The sequence below is a fragment of the Acanthochromis polyacanthus genome, chromosome 13 (assembly GCF_021347895.1).
Source record: "Acanthochromis polyacanthus isolate Apoly-LR-REF ecotype Palm Island chromosome 13, KAUST_Apoly_ChrSc, whole genome shotgun sequence".
In the NCBI taxonomy this organism is placed as follows: domain Eukaryota; kingdom Metazoa; phylum Chordata; class Actinopteri; family Pomacentridae; genus Acanthochromis; species Acanthochromis polyacanthus.
The window spans coordinates 7,995,298-8,018,879 of NC_067125.1; the positions used below are offsets into that span (position 1 = coordinate 7,995,298).

General features: G+C 39.1%; 1 protein-coding gene across 12 annotated transcripts in view; it reads left to right on the forward strand.

The window, feature by feature from the left end:
- The window catches only part of clcn2c (chloride channel 2c), a 271,943-nt gene that overhangs the window by 183,461 nt on the left and 64,900 nt on the right, over positions 1-23,582 (forward strand). For 7 of the 12 annotated variants that reach the window (XM_051957587.1, XM_022222236.2, XM_022222197.2 and 4 more), the window contains 8 exons: positions 144-167; positions 1,441-1,464; positions 2,141-2,219; positions 2,758-2,883; positions 4,493-4,577; positions 10,336-10,437; positions 10,992-11,076; positions 15,491-15,646. In XM_051957587.1, the coding sequence (XP_051813547.1) occupies positions 144-167; positions 1,441-1,464; positions 2,141-2,219; positions 2,758-2,883; positions 4,493-4,577; positions 10,336-10,437; positions 10,992-11,076; positions 15,491-15,646 (681 nt within the window). The remainder of the gene's footprint in view (positions 1-143; positions 168-1,440; positions 1,465-2,140; positions 2,220-2,757; positions 2,884-4,492; positions 4,578-10,335; positions 10,438-10,991; positions 11,077-15,490; positions 15,647-23,582) is intronic. The other 5 variants (XM_051957586.1, XM_022222218.2, XM_051957589.1 and 2 more) reach the window with 1 other exon arrangement.

The following is a 23,582-nucleotide window of genomic DNA, read 5'->3' on the forward strand; positions in this document are numbered from 1 at the left end:
GAGACTTTACTGTATCTGTTGGTTAAACTGCCGGATCTTATACTAATGTGCACACAGTTAGTTTTAACGGTAAGAAAAAAGTGTTCTCCGTCATTTGTTCCCGGCAAGCTTAACTTTGTGTCTTACCCTCATGCTACTGAAAGGAGCCTGGTGGTATTGGGATTAAGGTAATTCAATTACACATTCCCAGCATGCTCCCCAATCATCGTCCCTTCTCCCCCACTGTTGAAGTCTTGCAAAACTGATTCTCAGCTTACTGTCTGTTATTTATTGCCCTCACATTTTAACCCTTTAAAAAACGTGTGGCCGATTTGTTTCCTGTGAAAATCATCTGCCAGACATTCAAATGTTTTGGTTTGGTTATGGTTTAGTCATGAGACAGTCCAAGCATAACAAACATGTTTAAATATCCAATAAGATATTCAATAAAGGATAAAGAGGACAGACAAAGAAGAAACAAAAACAAAGCTGATATACATATACAGTCAAGCCAGCAAATTTTGACTTAGTTACTTTTATTCAGCCAGCAAGTTTGTTTGTGATTGGAAATGACACAGAAGTTTCCCAAAAGATAGTGATGCACAAGAGGCAGCATTGTGGGGAAAAAACATTATATTTCTCAGCTTTTATTTACATTTAAAAGTAACTATAAGTCAAAATTTGTTATGGGGTGTGAATAATTTTGGGCTTGACTGTATGATGTCCTTTTATCAACTTGTTCCAACTCCTCATCGAAGCCACTGTGTATGATGCTTTCACTGAATAAAATGTCAATTTGAGTTCTTTGTGCGCTTCAGAAAATATACAGACCCTCCACACTTTTTTCTACATTTATTGTGTTTTAGATGGAATTTTAAGTGAATATAATTCACATCTTTGACATCAATTTACACCCAACAGCCTATAGTGATGATACAAAAACACGTTTTTATACATTTTTGTACATTTTAAAGAATATGAAGCTTTCATCTGTTATATGCAAAGCTATTCTCCTTTGCTGTGGCATTTTGCTTTAATTGTCCTTAAAGTTTTGGGTGCCACTGGAGTCTGTCCATGACACCAGATATTTCCTCGAGGCCCAACTGAGCAAATATTTTCTGAATTTAAAGTTCTGAAATTCACGTTTGTAGAAAAATGGCTGAATGTGAGAAAGACAGATGAATGTCAGTTTAACTTCTCTTCTAGTGCACTAAATACCATATCCAACAAATATGGTGGACGTATATCTGAACCATGGAGAAGTAGAAACTATTAAAACCTACTGCCAATTTAAAAACAACTTTTAAGATTATCATGCTTTGCAGTAAAGTGTGTTAAAGTGTGTGGGTCTGTGAGCAGTAGTACAGCACAAGGCCAGGATAAGCCATAGAAAGTACAGCCAAAGGGGTAAAAAAACACACAAACACTAACTCCTCTTTACCACTGTCATGCTGCTTGAAGGACATCGGTCTCATAGGAATGAAGGTAAGTATAATCAGACGGGTCTCTTTCCCATGATGCACCATGATCCGCTTCCCTGCAGTCATGCAGCTCAGTCTTATTTGTTCCTCTCCCATCTGGCTTACTGTGTTCTATGCTGTGGTTCCTCATCTGACGAGAGATCCACTGTGGTTCTTCTAAAGATAGAAAACATAATGAGTCTTGTTTTGTTTTTGTTTTGTTTTTGTCTACTGTGTTATTGTTCATTTTTAATAGGTAATATTTTACAAGATCCATTTTAGCATGTTTAATCTGCCTTTAGACATGCTGTAACATAATTTTAATAGACTTTAAAGTAGTTGTAAGCAGATTTAAATGTTTAGTCATGTATTTGTGAAACACCAGAATCTCTTCCATCGATGCCCAAAAGTGGCAGCAACCCAGTAATTTAAAATATGGTTTTAAAATTAGAGTTGTTGCCATAGTGTAAGTAATAAACTCTGAAATTATCATTATATCATCTTACAACAACAACATAATAGTTTATAAATCCTTTAATGATATTTATATATTGGTTAAAAATGCTAAATAGGTGGCCTTAAATCAAGTAGTTCAGTTTAATGTGTTCTCATCCTGCCACTTTATTCATTCTTATGGCTTGGTATTTAGATGACAAAAACTGACTGAAATGTAACCACTTGTGTGTATGTGTTTATTTCAGAATGAGTCAAGGAACATCGAGATGCTGGCAGCAGCCTGTGCTGTGGGAGTGGGCTGCTGTTTTGCTGCCCCCATAGGAGGTGAGCTGCCAGAATAAAATAGTAACATAAGTCTGTCACATACTGTAATAAACTAGAGGTGTAACAGCGCTATAATATTAGGCTCACTCCATACAACACAACACATAATGGGTTTTTTGTCACTTAAATTTATGGAGCAATTTCAGTGATGTTTCATGTGGGATCTTTTAGTGAGGCTAATATCTCTTCCTGTACACCTCGTATCACCTCCTGTTAAATTTAGTGCACGATAGTACAGATCTCACAACATGTCTCACTTGTGTGAGTGACAATTTATTTTAGCTGTAAAGCTGGTTGTTTTCTACAGTTATTTTACAGCTCATCATGCCTTCATCCAGCTCATACTGAACTAAAGAAAGAAACTGAAGCCGTCCAGTTTTAATGTCAGAAATGATCCTTCCAACCCCTGACTCCCAGCTTAACCCTAACGTGGTCAACAGAATCACTCTCTGTCAAAATGTTGAGAGTTTGGCTCCTGTATGTTCATATTTTGAATGCCAATTACAGCCCTTTATTCTTTGTGCTGTGTGTGTTCCAGGTGTGTTGTTCAGTATTGAAGTAACGTCCACATTCTTTGCGGTGAGGAACTATTGGAGAGGTTTCTTTGCCGCTACCTTCAGTGCCTTCATCTTCAGAGTACTGGCTGTTTGGAACAGAGACGAAGGTAAGGCATCTGTACTTAAAGCACACTGTGTGCTATATAAAATCTCTGGGCAATTTATTAGGTACACCTAAGGAATACAAATAAAGCACCCAAAGAGCGCATACTCCACCAAGGCTGCTCAGTCTTTGTATCATTTTCCAAGGATGAAAGCTTTAAAAAGTAATTACTTTGCTCTGAGCACAGATGTGTGTTATGTACTGATACCAAATCGCATGACTTAAATATGTAGCCGGCGGAACATAAAGTAAAAAACCTCTGCCGGCTTCAACAAAGACTGAAGTATTTTTGGCAGTTGTTGAATTCTGAATTGCATCAGACTGCACAGTGATTGGGAGTATCATGTCATATAATGCTTCAAACCATATTTTTCTATGTCAGAAACTGCATTTTAATTTACAGCACATTTTATAGCAGTATCTCAACAAAAGAAAACTTTATTTCAACAACAGGTTGAGAGGACCTGATGTGTATTAGAAAAAATGTAAACGAGAGGCGAACCCTGCTAGCATGCTATATGTTAAAGACAGCAAATGCTGCTGTGCCAAATCATTCCAAGTGAAACTAGTCTGTATTCTTTATTCCTGGAGTGCAAGTTCTGATAGTAATTGCTTGAATCACAGGACACATCGAACCAAGCATCTTCAAGTAAACGCTTTAGGATGAACACATGTACTGTTAAACATCAGGAGCTAGTAATACAGAGAAAAGACACCATGTAGCACAAGTAGACTTTTCATGTTTAGGAGTTCATGCTTTGTGTTAAGACAACTTATGGCAGTACTATGTATAAACAAAACAAGAAGAAATACGGACAATAACACCTTAAGTCTTATTGCTTTCCTAAATAGTAAATACATCATTGTTAATTTATAACAGCCCAGATCATTGCAATGGCAAATTTAGGAAAAAAGTTCAACTTGTTAAACTTGCGTTTTTAAGGTTGCAAGCACTGGTGTAACTGATGACTGACACAGCTGACAGATATAATCTTATAGAACAAGCAGGCACACTGTAGACCTCTCACACAATGAGAAACATGCCTCACTACTAACACTAATGATGTAACCGTTCTGTTTGATTGTCCTTGTACGCCAGAAGATGTGTGCTTTTCTTACAATAACAAGTCAGCATGTTCTGTTCAACAGTAAAGATGGTAGACATGGGAGCATGAAACCAGCAGAATCAGATTAATGGAGGAGGTGTTGCTTATTGGAAATGTGCTCCTACTGCATCAGACAACTAACAAGAGTTTTAGGTTTCAGAGGCAGACATTAATGCTCACAGCCAAATGACTTTCTCAGAAATTCCAGTGCCTGGTTACCTATTGTAAGAAGTTTTATCACAAAATTTTCTTCCATCAACTGTTTACTGTTGTCGTTAAATGTAAGGTTAGGGGTTCTGGTCAGAATCGCTATAATGAGTTGAAAAATCGTTTTACTTTTCGCTCGTTTCCTCCTATAAGGGACAGAATGTAACCTGTTGAACAGTTCCTCATGATCATAAGGCCTTGTTTTGGGTCTTGCCTTTTAATTTTGGTAATTGTTTGATGTAACAGTGATGGAATTGATTCTTTTTCCTAACTGTTGGTGTACTTCTTATGTTTCTCCAGAGACCATCACAGCACTTTTTAAAACCCGTTTCCGGCTAGACTTTCCCTTTGACCTCCAGGAGCTTCCTGCCTTCGCTGTCATTGGGTAAGTTCTTATTGGTGGCTTGAAGCGGTCCAGTCTTTATGAACACAGAGATTGAAATTTTGTTGTCGTTTTTTTTTTTTAAATTGTGGAAAAATGAGAGTGATGTCCCACACCGCAATTGAAAAGTAAAAGTGTATTTGGTCGGTGCTGTAAAAAATTAAAGAATTTAGAAATGGCTAATTTTTTCCCATGTGCTCTTTCCATATCAGATCAGTGTTAGTCTCTGCTGTTGTTTTAGGGCTTTCCTCTACTTCTCCTTCTCTGTTCATGTCTGTCCAGTATCTGTATGTCTGTCTCCACCCCTGGGTCTGCTCCAGTCTGGCAGACTGTGGAAACAGACTTACATGAACTAGAAGAGACACAAGTGGAGAGAAGGAGAAACTGTGACGATTTACATGGCAGTGATACAGCGTTTTTAACCTTTCCTTTACAAATTATAAGTCATGAATAGTTGTCATATTAGAAAGTAGTGAAAAGTAGCTTGTCATCAAATTAAATGATACCAGAATAAAAACTAGAAGAATACTCAGAGAGCGCAGTACTCCGCCAAGGCTGTTCATTCCTCCATATGGCATTGTCAGAAACGCAGCATTTTAAGAAATGCAGCATTTTATTTTGTAGAAATGCAGCATTTCTTCATTAGTTATTGATGATCTGTAATCATGGCCACATAGAAGTTGGTCATTTATTATAGATGTACCCACAAACAAAATGACCTTGCACTGATCATAGGTGTGTGTTATGCATGTGTACGTTATGTACGGATACCGGATCACGTGACCTAAATGTATAGCTATGTGTGTATTTGGGGCAGTGGTGGTGCAGTGGTGATGCAACGGTTAAGTTGCTGGACTGCTGATCCAAAGGTCAGCGGTTCAAACCCCTGATGCGGCCACTGTTGGGCCCGTGAGCAAGGCCCTTAACCCCTGCTGCTCCAGGGGCGCTAAACCGTGGCTGACCCTGCACTCTCACGCTCCCAACTGCGAGGATATGTGAAAATCTGAATTTCCCCTTGTGGGATTAATAAGGAATAATAAAAAAAATAAAAATATGTATGTATATGAGTGTGTGTGAAGATGTAGCAGCAGTATTGCTCGTAACACTGAAAAAAGTAGCAGCAGTTGTGTAGTCACAGTGACTACGGGTGCCTCTGCCCTGAAGGATTATTGTGAATTCAAGAGTGTGATGGCTTGGGGGATGAAACTGTTACAGAACGTGGCTGTTCTCATTCTAATGCTGCAGAACTTCCCCCCTGAGGAAGCAGGGAGAACAGGGTTATCTCACAATGATACAGAGATCTTTAACAGATCATTGGATCTAGACTATAAGCTGCATCACTGCCAAAATCTAATCACTTGGTCCTTGTGTCATTTCTGACCTTCCCTAAAAAATTCATCCAGATCTGTTTTTCAGTAATGTTGCAAACAGAAGGATGAACAGATAGAAAAACCAACGCCGATTGTCGCATAAGTCTGCCGTGTTTCTTGGTGGAGTAATAAGTTTGGTTTACTGTTGGAGTCCAAAGAAACTTCAACTAAATGCAGACACTGGGGTTTTGTTTCTGCCCATCTGTGACTGCGGCTGAATTTCAGATATTATTTAGGAGCTCCTCTCACTGCAGCTTGTGAAGGTGTGACTTCAGGGTGGTCTGCGTGAGTCGCCTAACATGGATAATTCAGCCTTCAACAGTTGCTAGCACACTAAGGGATGTCTTATTTTATCCTGCCTTAGCCCGAGGGCTCTTCTATGGCTGTGAATGAGACCATGTTCTCCTACAAGGAAACTGGTAGAGCGATGGGAGAGCTGCTCTCCTTCCCTTATCCCTCCCACACTCTTTCTCTTTTAGATTTAAACACAGGCCTGTGTGCAACTTGTGCATCAGCTCCCCAGGAGAAGATTTTATTTATGTTTTTGTCCAGAGGTGTTAATGCTCACCTCTGCACCAGAGACCTGCACATACAGTACACCTAACACTCGCAACAGAGCGCTTAGTCCCAGTTTTACACCGGGCTAGTGTGGGCATGTGCTTGACAAGTCGGCGTGTGCGTCTGTTCGGAGGCGACAGTGTGCCGGTGCATCCGTGTAGTTTCCATCTTCCCCTGCCAGGAGCTGTCAAGCAGGGAAAGTCGGTCAGTGTCTCAGTCAACTAGGCCAGAGAGAGTTTGTTCTGTGCTACATGCTGCCAAGGGCATGTCTTTGAACAGTCACACACTAGTCTACTTACTGTTTACACCTTCAGGCTTTAGAAGTGAGAGAATCACTCAGGCTAAAGTATGGCTCGAGTCCTGCACACACAAAAGCAGGCAGCACAGTGATGACATGTGTAACGGGTAATGTACTGTACGTGTCTGTACTCGCACCTAAACTTTTCAACAGCGAGGTCATTCAGCGATGTCCTTCACCAACACTCCAATTGTCCATTTACAACAGCATTGTTCATTATTCTGTGTTGTATTTCGTATAAAGATTGCGACACAGTTTTCAGGTTTTAAAAGCAGTGAACTTAAAGGAACCCTGTTGAGGTTTTACGGAGAATTTTCTTTTTAACAACAAAGCTGTTTGCCTTCACGGTTTCTCAACACAATGCATCATGTGTGTCCTTGAGGCTGAACAAACATGTTGAGCGCACAGAATCACCTTTCGGCTTGTTTCGTGTGCCCTTGTGAATGTGCTGTTAGGGAAAGAGAAGCAAACAAAACAGAGTGCTGCTCATCAACACGCTATTGTGGCACCTTTAAAGATAAGGCTGGAAAATTTGTATGTTTCCATTTCTGTCAACAAATCCAGAGAAAAGACCGAAATTTGTCTGTCGTTCTCACAACAAGTTCACTTATTCTTGCTGAAAATGTAAGTCTTTTGTCAAAATGGGGTCTCAAATGTGTACACCTTGCAGGATACACACCTGTGCAATATCACTTAAATGTTAAATGATTCAAAATTGTATCCCTTTACAATTTGAATTAATTGAACATTAGCCTGCTATTAAAACAATGACGGGTTCCACAGTGGGAAGTCAGTACAACAAAAGTCAATAAGACCTTTTTTGTTAATGCTACATATTCACCTTTATTTTTGATGACAGACTCAATCCTCCCCTGCACAGAGAATGTGTGTTTTGCCATACTTCAAACACTGTTGCTTTCTTCTGCTCTTTGCTGGACGGGCTGTGTTGCTCTACTTTTGTCTTAAAATACCCCAAAGGTTTTTTTTTGTTTGTTTTTTTGCATTCAAGTCCGCCAACATATGTAGGAGTCATGGTTTTTCACTTTTTCGATTTTGGCAGTGTGCTTTGGCTGGTTAGCATGCTGGAAAATTCCTCCTCCGCCAAGCATCTGCTAAGTGGGAGTCATGTTGTGAGCCAGAATACATGGTGCCATCTGTAAATGTCTTCTCTCAACACCTTTTGCACTTTTCCGGCCCCATATCACCGCAGTCCCACTGCAGCGCTTCACTGTCAGGACAAATCATCCACTGTGGTAGCTCTAGCCCGCTTCATGCCAAACACGTTGGACTCCATCAGAGCCAAACAAATTTATCTTTATCTCCTTTAATCAAGTGCTTCAATGTTGATCAGGCTTCATTTCATGCATTTTTACTCCACCAAGCAACGCGGCACAGTTATTTGACGATCACCTTACATTTGTCTGTTGGTCTGTCAATCTGTCTGTTAGCAACATTACTCAAAAACACATTAACGGATTTGGATGAAATTTTCAGGGAAGGTCAGAAATTACACAAGGACCAAGTGATTAGATTTTGTCAGGGACACAGCTTATAGTCTGGATCCAAAGATTTGTTAAAGATTTCTGTATCATTGTGAGATAGCAGCATGGTGTCACTGTAACCATGACAACAACTGAACACTACATTAGCTGCCTGCTGACGATCACATGATTGTGATCCTACTACAAATCCACCGCTGTAGACTTATCAGGACTTATCCATCAGATATCATACAACGACTGAGCAGCCTTGGAGGAGTACTGCGCTCTCTGAGTACTTTTCTTGTAGTAAACTTTAATCTTACATTTTTCATAGACGCTGTCCATAGAGGATGATATTCTGCAAAATTCAGATTGCTGTCATATCTGCTATCAGATTTTTCAATCCTCTGAATAATCTTCTCCATGTGTAGCAGTGATGTAGGCATGCAGGTAGCCACAGCTCACAGTTTAGTGCTTTTTCCAGATATGACTGACCATGCTGGAAAGTTTTGATAACAGCCTCACAACGGTAGCAGTCAAATACAGCTAAACACAGAGGAAATTCATGATATCATGTTTTTTTGTTTGTTTGTTTTTTTTAGATGAAAGTCACTTTGAAAAGAAGATTGGACAAATGGATAAATATGTAAATCACTCATGTGAAATGACCAAACCTTTTATGGCTTTTAGAGAAAATCCATGCCGTGGCTCATCACTCAGCAAGAAGTTTATGAAATTTGTTGTTTTTTTCAGTCGTTTTTTTTTATAGTACACCTACATGTAGATGGAATCCTGAGTGTTAATTAAGACCACTGAATTAACAGATTTAACTGATTTTAGGAGAACAGACAGACTCATTGCCTTTTTTGTTCATAGATCGATCATTGTCTTGTGTACAATCACTCCCAAAGCCAGGAGAACACTAGAAATTATGTGGAGTTTCGACTGTTTGATTGGAGAAAACAAACACGTGAAACCTTTTCTAAGCTATGTTTTCCTGAAGAATCAAAGTCATATATACTGGAGATACTAGTAATCATATGTGAGTCCTCCATTGAACTTGTATCTGGTTTATTGAACCACACAGCGCAGCTCCTCAGTGAATCCCACTAGAGGAGACACCCCTTTACCTGACCATACCCCAAACTGTCCTTAAACTGTTCCCTAACCCACGTTATATTCTTTAACATGAACCCACATTCTAACACTGAACTGTCCCACACAGACAGGACGTTTATTATGTTCTTTAGAGGTACAACTATAAAGGCAGACATGCAGTGTTTTCTCCAGCTGCACCACAGAGGCAAAGACTCCCTCATCATTCTATTCATTATTTATTCAAAAGTATTTGATGGAATTAATAATGCAGCAAGATAAATTCATAAGCATTAGGTTGTCTGCATAGCTGTATGAGTCTATTCTTTCTCTCCCCACCTCGTTCCTCTTTCTTTGCCTCTCGCTGCCATGAAGAGGACTCCCACTGAGCTTATAAATGCATGCTTATATAAACCTCTTTTTCTGCTTTGTCTCTGACTCCCCCACACATCCCCATCTGACAGTAGGCTCTATCTTTCTGACTCTTACTGTCTCTTATCTGTAATTCCCTCTTCATCTTTTCATTCCTGTATGTTTTTCCTTTCAGTGGATGTCTTTGTTTTCTCTCTGTTTTTTCTTCTTCTGTATCTACAGTATATGCCTCCTACATGTTTTGTCGGCTTTCTCTTTTTCCTCCATTCCCATCTTTCTATTTTCCGAACACTTCTTTCTCCATTTCTAACAGTACGCAGTCTGTGACTTTACTACATTACTTCACAGCCTCTGGTGACATCCGTCTCCAGCATATTAGAAGCTGATTACATTTACATTGTTTTTATTGTGGCCAAACACCTTGGGGACAACCTATGGACATGGTTCAAGAGAGAAATATGTTGCACTTGATGTATTGGTTTGTTTACACTTGATCTAATTTATTCAGTTTCAATTCGATTATGTATAATGTGTTTTTAAACCAAGTAGAAAAACGTGACGCCAACTCTCCTCCTTCGTCTCTGCAGCATTGCCAGTGGGTTTGGAGGCGCTTTGTTTGTCTACCTGAACCGACTGATTGTCCAGTTCATCAGGAAACAGAAGGCCATCAACAGATTCCTCATGAAAAAGTAAGTACAACTGCAGATAGGGAGTACACTTGTACATGAGGTGCAATCCAGACGGTACTGTCGCACCTTTCCCACTACTGCATTGTCTATGAGTGCTGTATTATTTTTCATACAAACATAATGAGGCATTGCCACAGATTTATACATCTGGCAGTATAAACAAAGGTAAAGTAATTCCGTAATTACAAATGTGCATTTTAACAGGCGTAGTGTATTCTTAATGTGTCTCCTAGGTATCAAGCTGCACTGTATAAATAAAAGTCAACAACTAAGCAAACATTATTCTACAAACACCCCACTCTGTAATTAATGATGTGTTAACTTACTCATTTGCCTGCTCTGAGCCGGTGTTAACATGAATGATTTTTTGTTTTATTGTATTGATGAATGTGCCGCCTTTTACACTGGGGTATAACAAGCAAAGAAAACACGTCTTTGTCAATGAGCTCATTTAACCGTGTCAGACATTGATTGTTTTCGTTTTGTGTTTCCTCCCTTTATTCCTCTTTCTGTCTGCCACCTTCCATTTCTTTTTCTGTCTCTCTCTCTCTCAGGCGTCTGCTGTATCCAGCACTGGTCACTTTACTCATCTCCACACTAACATTCCCTCCTGGATTTGGACAGTTCATGGCCGGAAAGGTCGGTTCACCATTCCCGCTCAGCATATAGTATTTGTGTTATCTATTGCACTACAACTATTGCATGGTTGTGAGAGAGAGCCCATGGCTTTATGGCCCATTATGTGCCGACTTAACCCATATATACTCCCATTCAGAAGTTTGGGGTCACTTAGAAATGTCCTTGTTTTTGAAAGAAAAGCAGTTTTTTCAATGAAGATAATAAATTAATCATAAATTCAGTCTAGACATTGTTAATGTGGTAAATGACTGTTCGAGCTGGAAACAGCTGATTTTTAATGGAATATCTCCATAGGGGTACAGAGGAACATTTCCAGCAACCATCACTCCTGTGTTCTAATGCTACATTGTGTTAGCTAATGGTGTTGAAAGGATCATTGATGACTAGAAAACCCTTGTGCAGTTATGTTAGCACATGGATAAAAGTATGATTTTTCATGGAAAACATGAAATTGTCTGGATGACCCTAAACTGTAGTGTATATATTGTGTATTTACATGTTGTTTTTCTGTGTGTGCAACATGAAGTAAGTATGAGAAGAAATCAGCACTCTAGCTGCGAGTGTGCAGCATTTTGATGAATTTAAAGCTTCAGGAAGTTTCATCATGTAGATTGAAGATTTTTAGGGAGAGAAAGTAGTTTCAATAAAAGTGACAAATGTGTGCTTTGAAAACAAAAACTAGAATGTGTTGGTGTTCAACGTACAAAGTTCATAGAACTAATGCAATTTAACTGTGAAAATCCTCATGTAAATACAAATCAGTCCATCTCTGTGTGGAGTGTTAATGAACCTACGTTATGCTTCCTGAGGGTATTCCCTTTCTTTTACTCAGTTATAGCTTTTTTGTGCATGTGAAGAAGTCTACAAACTTAGTTATTTCCCCCTTGCCTTCCTGGAATGTCTCATTTACAGCCCAGGCATTTCTTGCATCATTTATTTACAGCACCATTTAATTCTTTTACATTGCTAGTTAACACCATCAAACAAAGAATGAGCAGTTTTCCCTGCAGTCCCAGAGCTACATCTCTCTGTCTGCAGTCACAGTTGTGGGGTACGTTACCAGTTTTACTTTGCTTTTGTTGGTCTATCTGACCAATCAAAGAAAGCTTTTGAGTAATCAGGCCTTAAAGACACAAGAGCTAAATCAGAAAAAGTGATGCAGCAAAATAAATAATAATGTAATTTGAGCATTAAAGTGTAAAAACATGTTGTAGTAGACCCCAAAAAAATGGAATTACAAACCAGCCTAACACGGGCTCTTGAATACTCTTTTCGTAAATCTTTTTGTAAATCTAAACTCTTTGGGTACATCACCAGAAGAAGCTGTAATGTTAGCTAGACACATATCTTTATATGTACTCTATGGACATCATAAAAACAGCATCAGTGAATGAAACGGTTAAAAAGCACATCACACTGGAGTATTCTTAATGTGTTCCGCACAAAATCCAGAAAGGTGCTTTTCCCTTTTTGAAATTTGATGACTGTGCTGAAAGTACGAATGTCTGAGTTTTACACAAGCGCCTAAATGCAGCACACAATTGTGACTCAGAGGCTGTGAACGGAGATACTGCATACACATTTTAAAGTATGTAAATAAATCCAAAAGAATCTCATGTGTATTTTAGATATTTACCGACACAGGAAGATTTTCAGCAGTAATTTTTATCAGATCCATGAACCCCAGATGGAATATACACTACCAGTCAAAAGCTTGGACACATTTTCTCATTCGAATAAACGACAAAATGTGTATATTAATATATTACTGGTAATTACTCAAATTGTGAGTTTTTTTTTTTTGTTGAAACTGTTTATCTGTGGATTTAATAGTGCATTTGTACACACCATTAAATCACCCACAAATCATACAAACCATGTTCCTATTTGTAGATGGAGTAGTTGCGTGTCTCACCAGAGAACTAAATGTTTAACTGAAATGAACGAGCTAAACTAAAAGAGCAGACTGCAGAGAGGTTAATGTATGTTCAGTTTAGCTACACGACTGCTTTTCACAGCAACCACACCAATGAATGAGCTCATCCAAGTCATGTTAATGTCTTGATTTAGGATAATTAAACTGCCGTCAGAACTTCATGTGCTCCTCTAAGCATGATTTATCCGTTCCACATGTTGCACTGTGTTGTTGTGCACAGAGCAGCCGAACCATTTCACGTCGTTAGGTTGTTGACATAACAGCCTGATTACCGTTCATGCCAGGGTGTAATTGTTTTTTGATACTCACAGCACAGGTTCAAATGTGCTTGTGAGTGTCTGTGTCATCTGTGTACACTGGAGATTTGGATGAGCATACTGTCCTTTTGCTCCTGGGGTGACTCGTAAGAATGAATATTATGTGTGTGTGTGTGACTTCTTCTCCAATTTCCCCCCTTCATCTGTCTAATTATCAGAATTAGAAAAAGAATAGTCTGTGCATTCTTGGGCTTTATACACACATTCAGTACACACACACACTTTCACTCGGTCTTGGCTCCTAATGAGAGGGTGAGTCAGTCTTCTGAAGCTCTAAATCTGCCCACGCTGGCCCACTCCTCCTAAAGCTCTGCTCCTGAGTGCACACTCAGATCTCTGTATCTCAGATCCCTCTGTCTTGTTCGTACACTCCTCAGTCGTCATTTCTTTGGCTGTGGGCAACATTGTCAACACCAGATCTCGTCAAGGTTTTAGGGAACTGCAGATGAATTTGTTGTACACTTCCTGCCTGCTTTCTTACATCTCAAATATCCAGTGACATCTTCATATACATTTTTAGAGCATCACCTGCCTTGCTGGCACACTGCAGGGTTCATTTGTAGCATTTGCATCTACAATTTAAGTCTTGCACCGAAACACAAGAGTTTCAGCGCAAGTTTAATACAAAAGAAATGTGAATATCCTCAGTCATCTCTTTGATTTGTCAGACTGGCAGCAGGTAGATTGGATGTATACCAGCAAGCAGTTACAGGCATGAAACAAAAGGGGATAGTACAGGTTAGCCACAGGTTTCATGGATTGGGAGGAAGTAAGGATCCACAAACAACTTGGAGGACACAGATGAATACACATTTGCATATATCGGTGTGAGATAATAGTGGTCCAATTAGATCTAATGCCTGTTGTATTACAATATTTTACAATGGATTTGGCTCCGTCATTGCAGAGCTTGAAAACATCTTAAAACAAATTGCAGTGTGTTAGCTAATTTGACTTAATGCATTGAATCATCGTTCCATTGAAAAATAATACAATCATTAACAAATAACTCAGAATAGAGAATTATTTCCTCTAGATTATACAGCAGCAGGAAAACAACTAGGATTACTGTAAAACAAAGGCAAGCATTTTTTTTCCTGATGATTTACACATGAAAGTTTAGGAAATTTGGAGAGTGTTAGATAAACACTGACAAGTGACAAAAAGTGACAAGGACAAACCTGAATAAATGGGTAAATAATAAACACTGAATTTCCCTTTGGGGATGAATAAAGTGATTGTATTCTATTCTAAATGACTAGAGAAACATGTAAAGACACACAGTCCCACCTAGATGTGCTGCATGGAAAAATTAAGCCATTGACATCTAATGGTCTGCTGAAGGAGGCCCAGCTCATTCTGGTGTTGTATCAGGATGACAAGAGAAACAAGACTTCAGTGAGGTTTATTGTTGGGGCACAGATGGCAGGAGCTTCAGTCACAAAGACCGTTTCATAGGCTCCGTTAAGAACAGTGACCTAAGCATTAAGATCTATGGGTAAAACATCAGTAAATAGGGTCAGACATTGTCATCAACAGCACATTTGATGACTGTGATGTCTGTGCATTAATGCAATATGAAAGGCACAACAGAAGAGAAACTTCTCAGATGACTGAGAATGTCAGTGCAGGACATGTCAGAAAGAACAGTCCATCAACAGATACATATAGAGGGACATAATAGCGCTGCAGTGTATGAATCCCTCATTACAAACATAAATGTTCATTTAAGAGTGCAGTGGTTTAAAAACCACAGAGAAATAGATAAAAGGGATATAGTCAGATGAGTCATCCTTCACCATATTCTTCAGAATACACCAAGAGAACAGTACATGACACTGCAAATCCATACAAAGTTGCTCTGACGGAACATTTGGTGATCTATATACTGTATCTTCGTTGAAACCCGCTGAGGTGACATGTATGAGGACTCAACCTGTGATTTGGGGTTGTGCACTGAAGAGCAATAATTAGTGTTTAAAGTTGGGGGTTTAGCAAGTCTGTTAGTTTCTGGATGTTGAAACCTAAGGTCGAGATTGCTTTTCAAGAACTAATACACTGACTCAGTTCACTAACTTATATTAATAAACAATTTCCCAGATGTAGCGGTGTGTCGCTCATGTTGGTTTGTACTGATAATGTCACGCCCTGTGGTTTGTAGCTGACCCAGAAGGAGTCTCTGGTGACATTACTGGACAACAGGACGTGGGCCAAACAGGGCATCGCTGAGGACTTTGACTACATTGGACACTCCCAAGCCTGGAAACATCCACAGCTCAATGTCTTCGTCACATTGGTCCTCTTCATCGTCATGAAGGTAGGAGACGGGAATTTTAAATACAGTTGAGATTAATTTATGTCAACAAATGCGAACCAGCTAGCTCATGTTGTAAAAATGGAGTTTATCACTTGTTTTTCTTACTCTTTCTCATAATTTACTCTCTATTTTCCTTCTGGGTTTTTCCCTTCTGTTTTTGAATCTTTATACGCATACATTATTATTGGTGGTGGGGCGCGATTAAAAAAAAATTAATCCAATTAATTAGAGGCTTTGTAATGAATTGCATTTTTATCAAAGTTGTTCAATTTAGATAAATTCTGGTTGACAACTGAATCAATGAATAGACATGTACGTGAACTTAAACAACAAAAATGTTCTTGTTTCATTTGTATTTAATTGCATTTTTTATCTACTACATTCACAGATCACTGCAAACTCAAAATGCAATTATAGCGATTATATTCAATATTTTAAGACTTTTTGTAAAATCAAACTCTTTCAGTGTCTTGAGAAGTGGTCTATTATGGGATGGCTACACCCTTTGCCACTACCAGGACTGTTGTAGCTAACGTTAGCTCTGGTGCTAACAGCAACATGTTTTACATTGAGGTGATATCGTCAGTTTGAAGTGCTGAGGTGATCGGGAAACTCTTTGTTGCACAATTTGCACACAACCACGCTTTTATCCAAGCTGACATCGGGGCATTTTTTAAAAGAAAACTTTCTGCCCAACAAGCTCAATGTGGTCTCGTCTTCCTTCCTTCACCAAACTTTCTTGTGTGCTGACATCACTCAGTGTCCTGTTTATCTTCTTCATGGCTGGAAAACAGACTTTAGGTTCATTACTGCCACCTACTGGGCTGGAGTGTGCATTAGTGTTACCAGTGTGCCAGAAATGGTCCAATTAAATGCGTTATTTTCTTTAATGTGTTATTTTTCCTGCAATTAATTAATCTAAATTAATGTATTAAAGTCCCATCCTTAATTATTTTATCTCTCCTTTCCTTTCTGTTTCATAATGTGTCTACTGATACAGTATGTAACTTTTATACATACAACAAACAGCTGCTTGTGGCAGTATTGCAGTTAAAATAAAGGAAAATCTTGAGGAGATTGTGAACTGAACATGAACATAATATAAATGTGAGGGATTTTGCTCCATTTATTCAACCCTGGACCTGAGCTAATGGGAACGTATTGGAACAGAGCCCATCTTTTTAGTCAGTGGTAAAGAACAAAGGGAGACCATGTTTAAAAAAAAAAATGTTGGATAGTGGCCCATCTCCCTCTCACTGTATTACAAAGTTCTGTTCCCAGGAGGCCATTTAAAGTTTTGGTCCTCTTTGATGCTGTATCACTGAGTGAGTCCATGTGAAAATATAAGAACAGACATACAGTCATACCTCAGAGTTACACTTTATGCTGGCTGGATCAGTGTGAATGACGGGCCCTCAGTCTGTCCTGTTTGATAATAAAGGTCAAATGAAAGGTGTTCTATTAAAGGAACTGAATCCAGCTTTATAGATAACGTGCGGTTATGAGGATATTATCGCATGTAAAGAACGGTTAGGGTTGGATTGCACGAGCCGGTTCAATTTTGGGAAAAAGCTAAAATATCTCTTATCAAACTTTTTACTTCTAATCTGACGTCTTTATTAGCTTTGACAATTGCTTTTGCCAATTTGAATAAACATCACCTGTGGCAGATTCTATTTCCATGTTTAATTAGTGGTAATTTTTTAAGAGATAAAATGAAAATTGTGCTCTTCTTCAGGCAGAATTTATCAGAAACATCAGTAACACCGCTCTCAGACCGCATGGCTTTTCTAAGATCTCTACTGATCTCACATCACAGAATTTGAAAAGAATCTCCTCAATAAACTTTTCTGGAGTGATAATGTATAAGACCCACCAGTGTTAAAATACCGTAGGCCTCACCCAGTCCTGTCTCCCTAAAATGACATTCCTGTGCAACTAAACTGCATCCTTGAGAACCAAAACTTAAATATAAGAATAATGAAGTCCCACAGGACATGCATCCTGGTCTCCTGGGTCAGAGCCATATTGCTGACTCATGCCACCATCCTTCTTATGCGGACTTTGTAGATCCTATAAACTAGAAGCAATTACCGCTATGTCGCATGCACGGCTTTCGGGAAAGAAAAATGCATTCCTTTCAGAATGTAAATGAGAATAAAGTCAATTTGTATGACAATGTAACTTCTGTGAGACAGTGAGACACAACTGACTCAGTATTGTCAGTTACTTTTAGTCCTTTGTTCATTTAATATCTGTTGTCTTTGCTTCCTCAACCAACAAAAGCTCATTATAGAACCTAAAATTTTAGAAAGACATATCGTTCAAATGTTGGAAGCAAAGCCTAATTGAAATGTATTTTAACCCCAACTGTAGTATGCATGATAACCCATTTACTTTAGTTTATATATTCCTTCTTCTGTCATTAATTTAAACCTTTCTCTGTCTATCAAAGTCATGTGTATATCAGTTTTTATCTCACCGATACCTCAACCGAAACCCTTTAAACTACTGTGCTACACAATGGCAGGTTGTAATATAGTAGTAATTCAGCTATTCATGTTTTAACCAAAGAACAATTCTGAAGAAGAATAATGATGGAGAACGCCCCTCCCTGCAAACTTGCTTCATGTTTATTACATATGAATCCCTACTTCTTTGGCGCATGAGGTGTCTTCCACTATATAACATGTAAATTACGAACCTGTTAGGAAGATTAAAAAAAAGTAGATTTTCCACAAAGGCTGTCTTGAAAGATGCGAAGCATAAACATATCCACAAAAAATAAATTCTGGTTCTGCATTGCCCATCTGTGGTCTCTGAAGGCTTAAGGTGTAACACACAAGATCTAATTTTACCACAGTAAGAATAGGGGCTGCTTTTCCATCCTGGTGCTATCTGGGTTTGGAGTGACGCATCGCTGGCTTGTATACAACTTGGCAGGTGGCTAGCGGCCACTTTGCTCTGGTTTCGGCGTAGCACGATCGCTGTCCTAGATTATCCCACAGAGTTAATCACACAGCTCATCGGTGACAGGTGTTGAGACAGGAAGAGATGCAAAGTGTGAGGAGCTGAAATGCGCGCACAAGAAAGAGCAAACCTCAAGACTAATGTCACAGCTAAGAGAACATGTTAGGAAGCACTGTGAAAGTTGGTATAACTGAGGTAAATTTAACAGCAACATGCATTCATAAATAATGTTTGAATCCCTGTAGGGCTGAAACAATTCCTCGAGTTATTGAGGAAATTCCATGCTATATATGTACAATACACCGCAGATGTGCGCCTGTGTTCCATCAGGACAGTTATTTCTGTTGCACAGTGCGCTCACTTCCGCTTTTGATGCTGTAACACACACACAAAGTGCAATCAGATTACTCGATTAATAATAGATAGTAGAATCATCGATAGAATACTTGATTACTAAAATAATCGATAGCTACAGCTCTAGATCCCTGCTGTTGTGCTGAGGACAGAGGAGGACATACAGTAAAGCTATCAGTTAGTGCTTTGAATTGAACTCTCCTGGGTCTCAGTGAGGGGAAAAAAACAGTGTGATAGAAAGTATTGGAACCAAGCCACTGCTCTCTAGGTCTCAGTGGAACAAACAAGCTGAACAGTTACTATATATTCATTTTCTCCGATGAGACAAAATGTCAATGTCTCACCGCCCATCCTCCTGTTTCTCTTTAAGGAGAAGAGGCCGCTGTTGTTTGCGCTGCTGGAGCAGAGTGCTGCTTGTGTTGTGATTAGATTGGCTGTCTTTTTTATGTAACCTTTATTTATTTGGGCTGCACCGCTCAGCTGAAATGAAATGTCCTTTTCCAAAACAAAAACCAGAGGTTATAAATCTCCCCTTACTGCATCAAGAGCTGAGTGTGTGTGAATGTGTGAGTGTGTTGAACTTCACACGGCAAGTAAAGTACACAAAGAGGGCACTGCAAAAGTGTGAGTGGGTGCAGAGTAGGTTATGGTGGGTATGTGTATGGGGGAGAACAAAATATTTTCAGCTCTGGCTTTCTAAGCTGAAGCTTTTACTGTCCTTGACATTTAATATAAACTTACAAAGAAAAACTCAAATGAAAAGCACTTTTGTCAACTACAGTTAATTAGCTTGGTAACAAACAGTATGCATTTGCAAATGTACAAAATATCAAATCAGTAATACAAACACAGCTCAGAGGAAGATGTTAACGCATGTTTTAGTTAGTCTTTGCATGGTAAAGTAAAACTTGCATTCTTCAGGAATAAAAAGACACCTCATAGCACTAAAGTGTTGCATGGCCTCACCAGGTCTAACATAAACAGCAGGTCATGGTAGATCATTAAGGTTTCTAAATTGTGTAGTAAATGACAGGTGGGTTTGGAGAAGGGTGCACGTGTTTTTGTTCTCTTGTAAGAATTACTTTTGTTATTGAATGTGTCTCGATCCTTCAGCATTCCCACTAGAGCCCTGTGCAGTACTGGCTTCCCACTCCCACTGGATTTCTGACCATTACTGCTCACTCCCGCAGTGTCCATGTTCCTTTACTGCTGACCAGTTGATCGATCTTAAATCGTGGTTTGAAGCAATGTAATTAGCAAATCACAAAGGCTGCAGTTTAGGATCAACGATATGCAGCGTTTTGACCCAGACTGTCATCTTTGAGTGACATTCACGCTTTTCTTTGTAGCTTATATGCTGTAATACTCACATGCTACACAAAGAATGTTAAAGGGAAGCTTGATTTTTCAAAATCTGTGACAAAAATAACTTGCACTGCACCGGCAGACACTATTGACCATTCACACCACCACATATATAGATGTGGATAGATTTGTGTCTTCTCCCGTCCCACTAGGAAAACACATTGTTTCACTGAATAGTGCCATTAAAGGGATGCATACTTTCTGGTTATCATGTTGCAGAATTGCAGTTACATTCACAAGAATTGCAGTTATTCTAGTGCAGTAAACACAAATTTCATACATTTTTTCAATAGTATCTTGTTTGATATGTGCCGGAGGAGATGCTTTGTCTTTAAAGGAGATCTTACTTTGAATGGGGAGAACAGAGCACGGATGTCAGTTGAGAGGTGGCAGATTTGTGCTCATGTGCATCAGTACTTTGCATGTGTTCAAGTATAAAACATACCATGCTTTGCTTCTTTTGTCACACCTTCCTTTCATCTTCTTTTTTGACTTCATTTTTTCCCTTCATCTTTCTAACTAGCACTGAAACATCAGTTTAGAATTTCATTTTTTTTTAAAACGCAGTTTAAACTGCCCGCTCCTGCGAGATTTATACTGGGCTTTGTGGGGTCGTAACACCAATGCAGTCTTTACACCTTCACTTCACTGGGCATTTCAACAGATGGCAGAACTCCATTCAAGCAATACGTGTCAAAAATGTCTCATACATACTAAAATATTTCGAGAAAAGGCCACTTCATTTTTGAGATAGATAGATGGTTACTTTATTCATCCTGAGGGAAATGGAGGCAGAGGTTACTAACCAGATTAACAATAACATTAAAGTTTAGTATATACTATACAGAACACTTGCTCTACAATACTATAAATTAAAAACTTCTTATTTAAAATCTTTAGAATGCTAAATGTATGAAAGGCAATATACAATATTTACACATTTCAAGGCACAGTGATTTAAAGTGATTTAAAGTGATTTTTACAGATAGTAAAGAAACCACAGTTGTAGTAAGCTACCAAGTTTACCATAATTCTGACCAGTTCTACTCCTGTTGTGCAGTTCTACTGATAATGGCTACACAAATCCGGTTGTAACATATTTTGGTTTAAATTAGAATACACCACCTTAAATTCTTTGTGTATTTTTGGTTAAAGTGATAAAAACGAGTTGTTCCAGCCCTGTAGCGTCATTTTGAGTTGTGATTTTGCGGGTGAAGTAGAATTTTTACATTTTTAAAAAGTGAAAAACAATATTTTCCCTGCTCCCATCTCAGTATTTTTCATGCACTGTCTTACCAAATCTTTCACACCATTTTTCAGGATTTACCATTATCTCATTACTGTCACTCGTAGCCACAAGTCACTGTCCTGCTTAAATCTGCTGTGCAGAGATTTTATTGTCTGTTTGTTTGCTGGTGCATCTGTTACTTTATCAGGTGCTTTTCTATATTTTCTACCACTGAGAGTTACTATATTCAGATGCTTCTAATCCCACAGAGAGATCCTTATAATTCAAACCAAATAACTGAATCAATAAAGTAAACACATGGTATTCTTTTTTGTCAGAAATGGCAACACTACACTACATATAACAACATAGAACTTAGGAAAACGGTATCCACAGTTAAACAGACCTGCGGACAAACACACTGCACTGTATAATGAGGTTAAGCACACTGTGAAGCTTGTATCTAGAGTTGACCAAAAGCTCCAGTGTCAAAGTTATGCAAGCCCACGTACTGATTATGTGACTGTACTACAGTAACCGCAGAAACTGACTCACTGTCATTGTTCCTCAGCATAAGATTGGAGAACATCTCTCAGCCTTTTGTCTGTCACCATATCTCAAAAAAGAACTGTCACATACCAATTCTGATTACCTTATAAAGTGGGTTTGCCTGACTCAACTTTTTTTGATGAAACCCAGCCATCCGTTATCTCATTCCCGTGTGTGTGTCTGTCACGTCCTCTCGCTGTCCTTTAGCGAAATCGTCTGATCGCTCTCAGCGTCATTCCTCTCCGTGTGACGTCCGTTCCATGTCTGTGTGCATGTGCACGTCACCTGTGCATGTATAAGGTTACAAAGACAGATGCAGTGTTCCATAGGTGGCATGTAGGTGAGGCTCAAAACACATGCACACTTTTCCAACTTTAATCACCCACCTATCAAATCTCATTGAGCAGTTCTCATCTTCTATCTGTGGGCATGCACTGACTCACGTCCTCTTTCTCCCTCTCTCACACACACACACACACACACACACACCAGAATCTCATATGACACACACACAGCATTCAAAGTGAGGCTGTATAGGGTCTGTCTAATTACAGCCTTTGGTTTTCCTGCATTCAGCCTGGTGATTTTCAAAGAGGAGATTGCTCTCTCTCCCGCTCCTTCTTGGTAATGAATGGTTCTTTTATTCGACTTGGCAGCCATCTTGTCTTGTTGCTCCTTTTCATGCCGAAACTTCAGGAAGAATCTCATTCCAGCTGCTAAACTTTTGACAGGAAAGGTGCATGTAAAGTGTTTCATGTCAGGAAATCCTTGTCAGCAGGTCAGCGAATGAAGCTGCTATGTATACTTTAATTACATGTTTTTACAGTACAAATAGTTAGTTAAGAATATGTCCTCAAGTGCACTGCACCTGTTGTGGAGAAGAAGAGTGTTAGATGTGATGCTGAGAAAGTTTTTTGTAGCTTTTCAGCACCTAAAATCGCACAACCTGCAAACTAATTTGGCATGCTTTGTAGTTGATTGCACACCACTAAAAATAGCATTTATGCACATCAACAGCTCTCACGCAGGAATGGGTTTATTAATACAGGTGTGTGAGTGTGTGTGTCAGACAGGCAGAGAGCTGGCGGGACTGTAATTGGAGTGGGAATAGGAGAAGGGCCCCTGAGGGTCCCCTGAGGCCCCCAGGCGATAGACTGTCCTCTGAATGTGACATACACACACATAAGCACAGGCTCCCAGATGACTGACAAATTAAATAGAGTGTAAATGTCCTGGATAGTGCGTCATAACGGATACCCTTGACATGAGTATCCTTCACTTCTCCCTTCTGCCTCACTTCTGTCCTCCTGTTTTTAAAGTTTTGTCTCTTTCAGTAAAACAACAATAAATCAAAATGGAACATGAAACCAGAGGAATAAGTCTAGTACAATGCTTATATACAATACTGTATATGAAAGTAATAGATTACTTTTTTGTTTTTATATCCAAATGGGGACTTTGAACTGACTG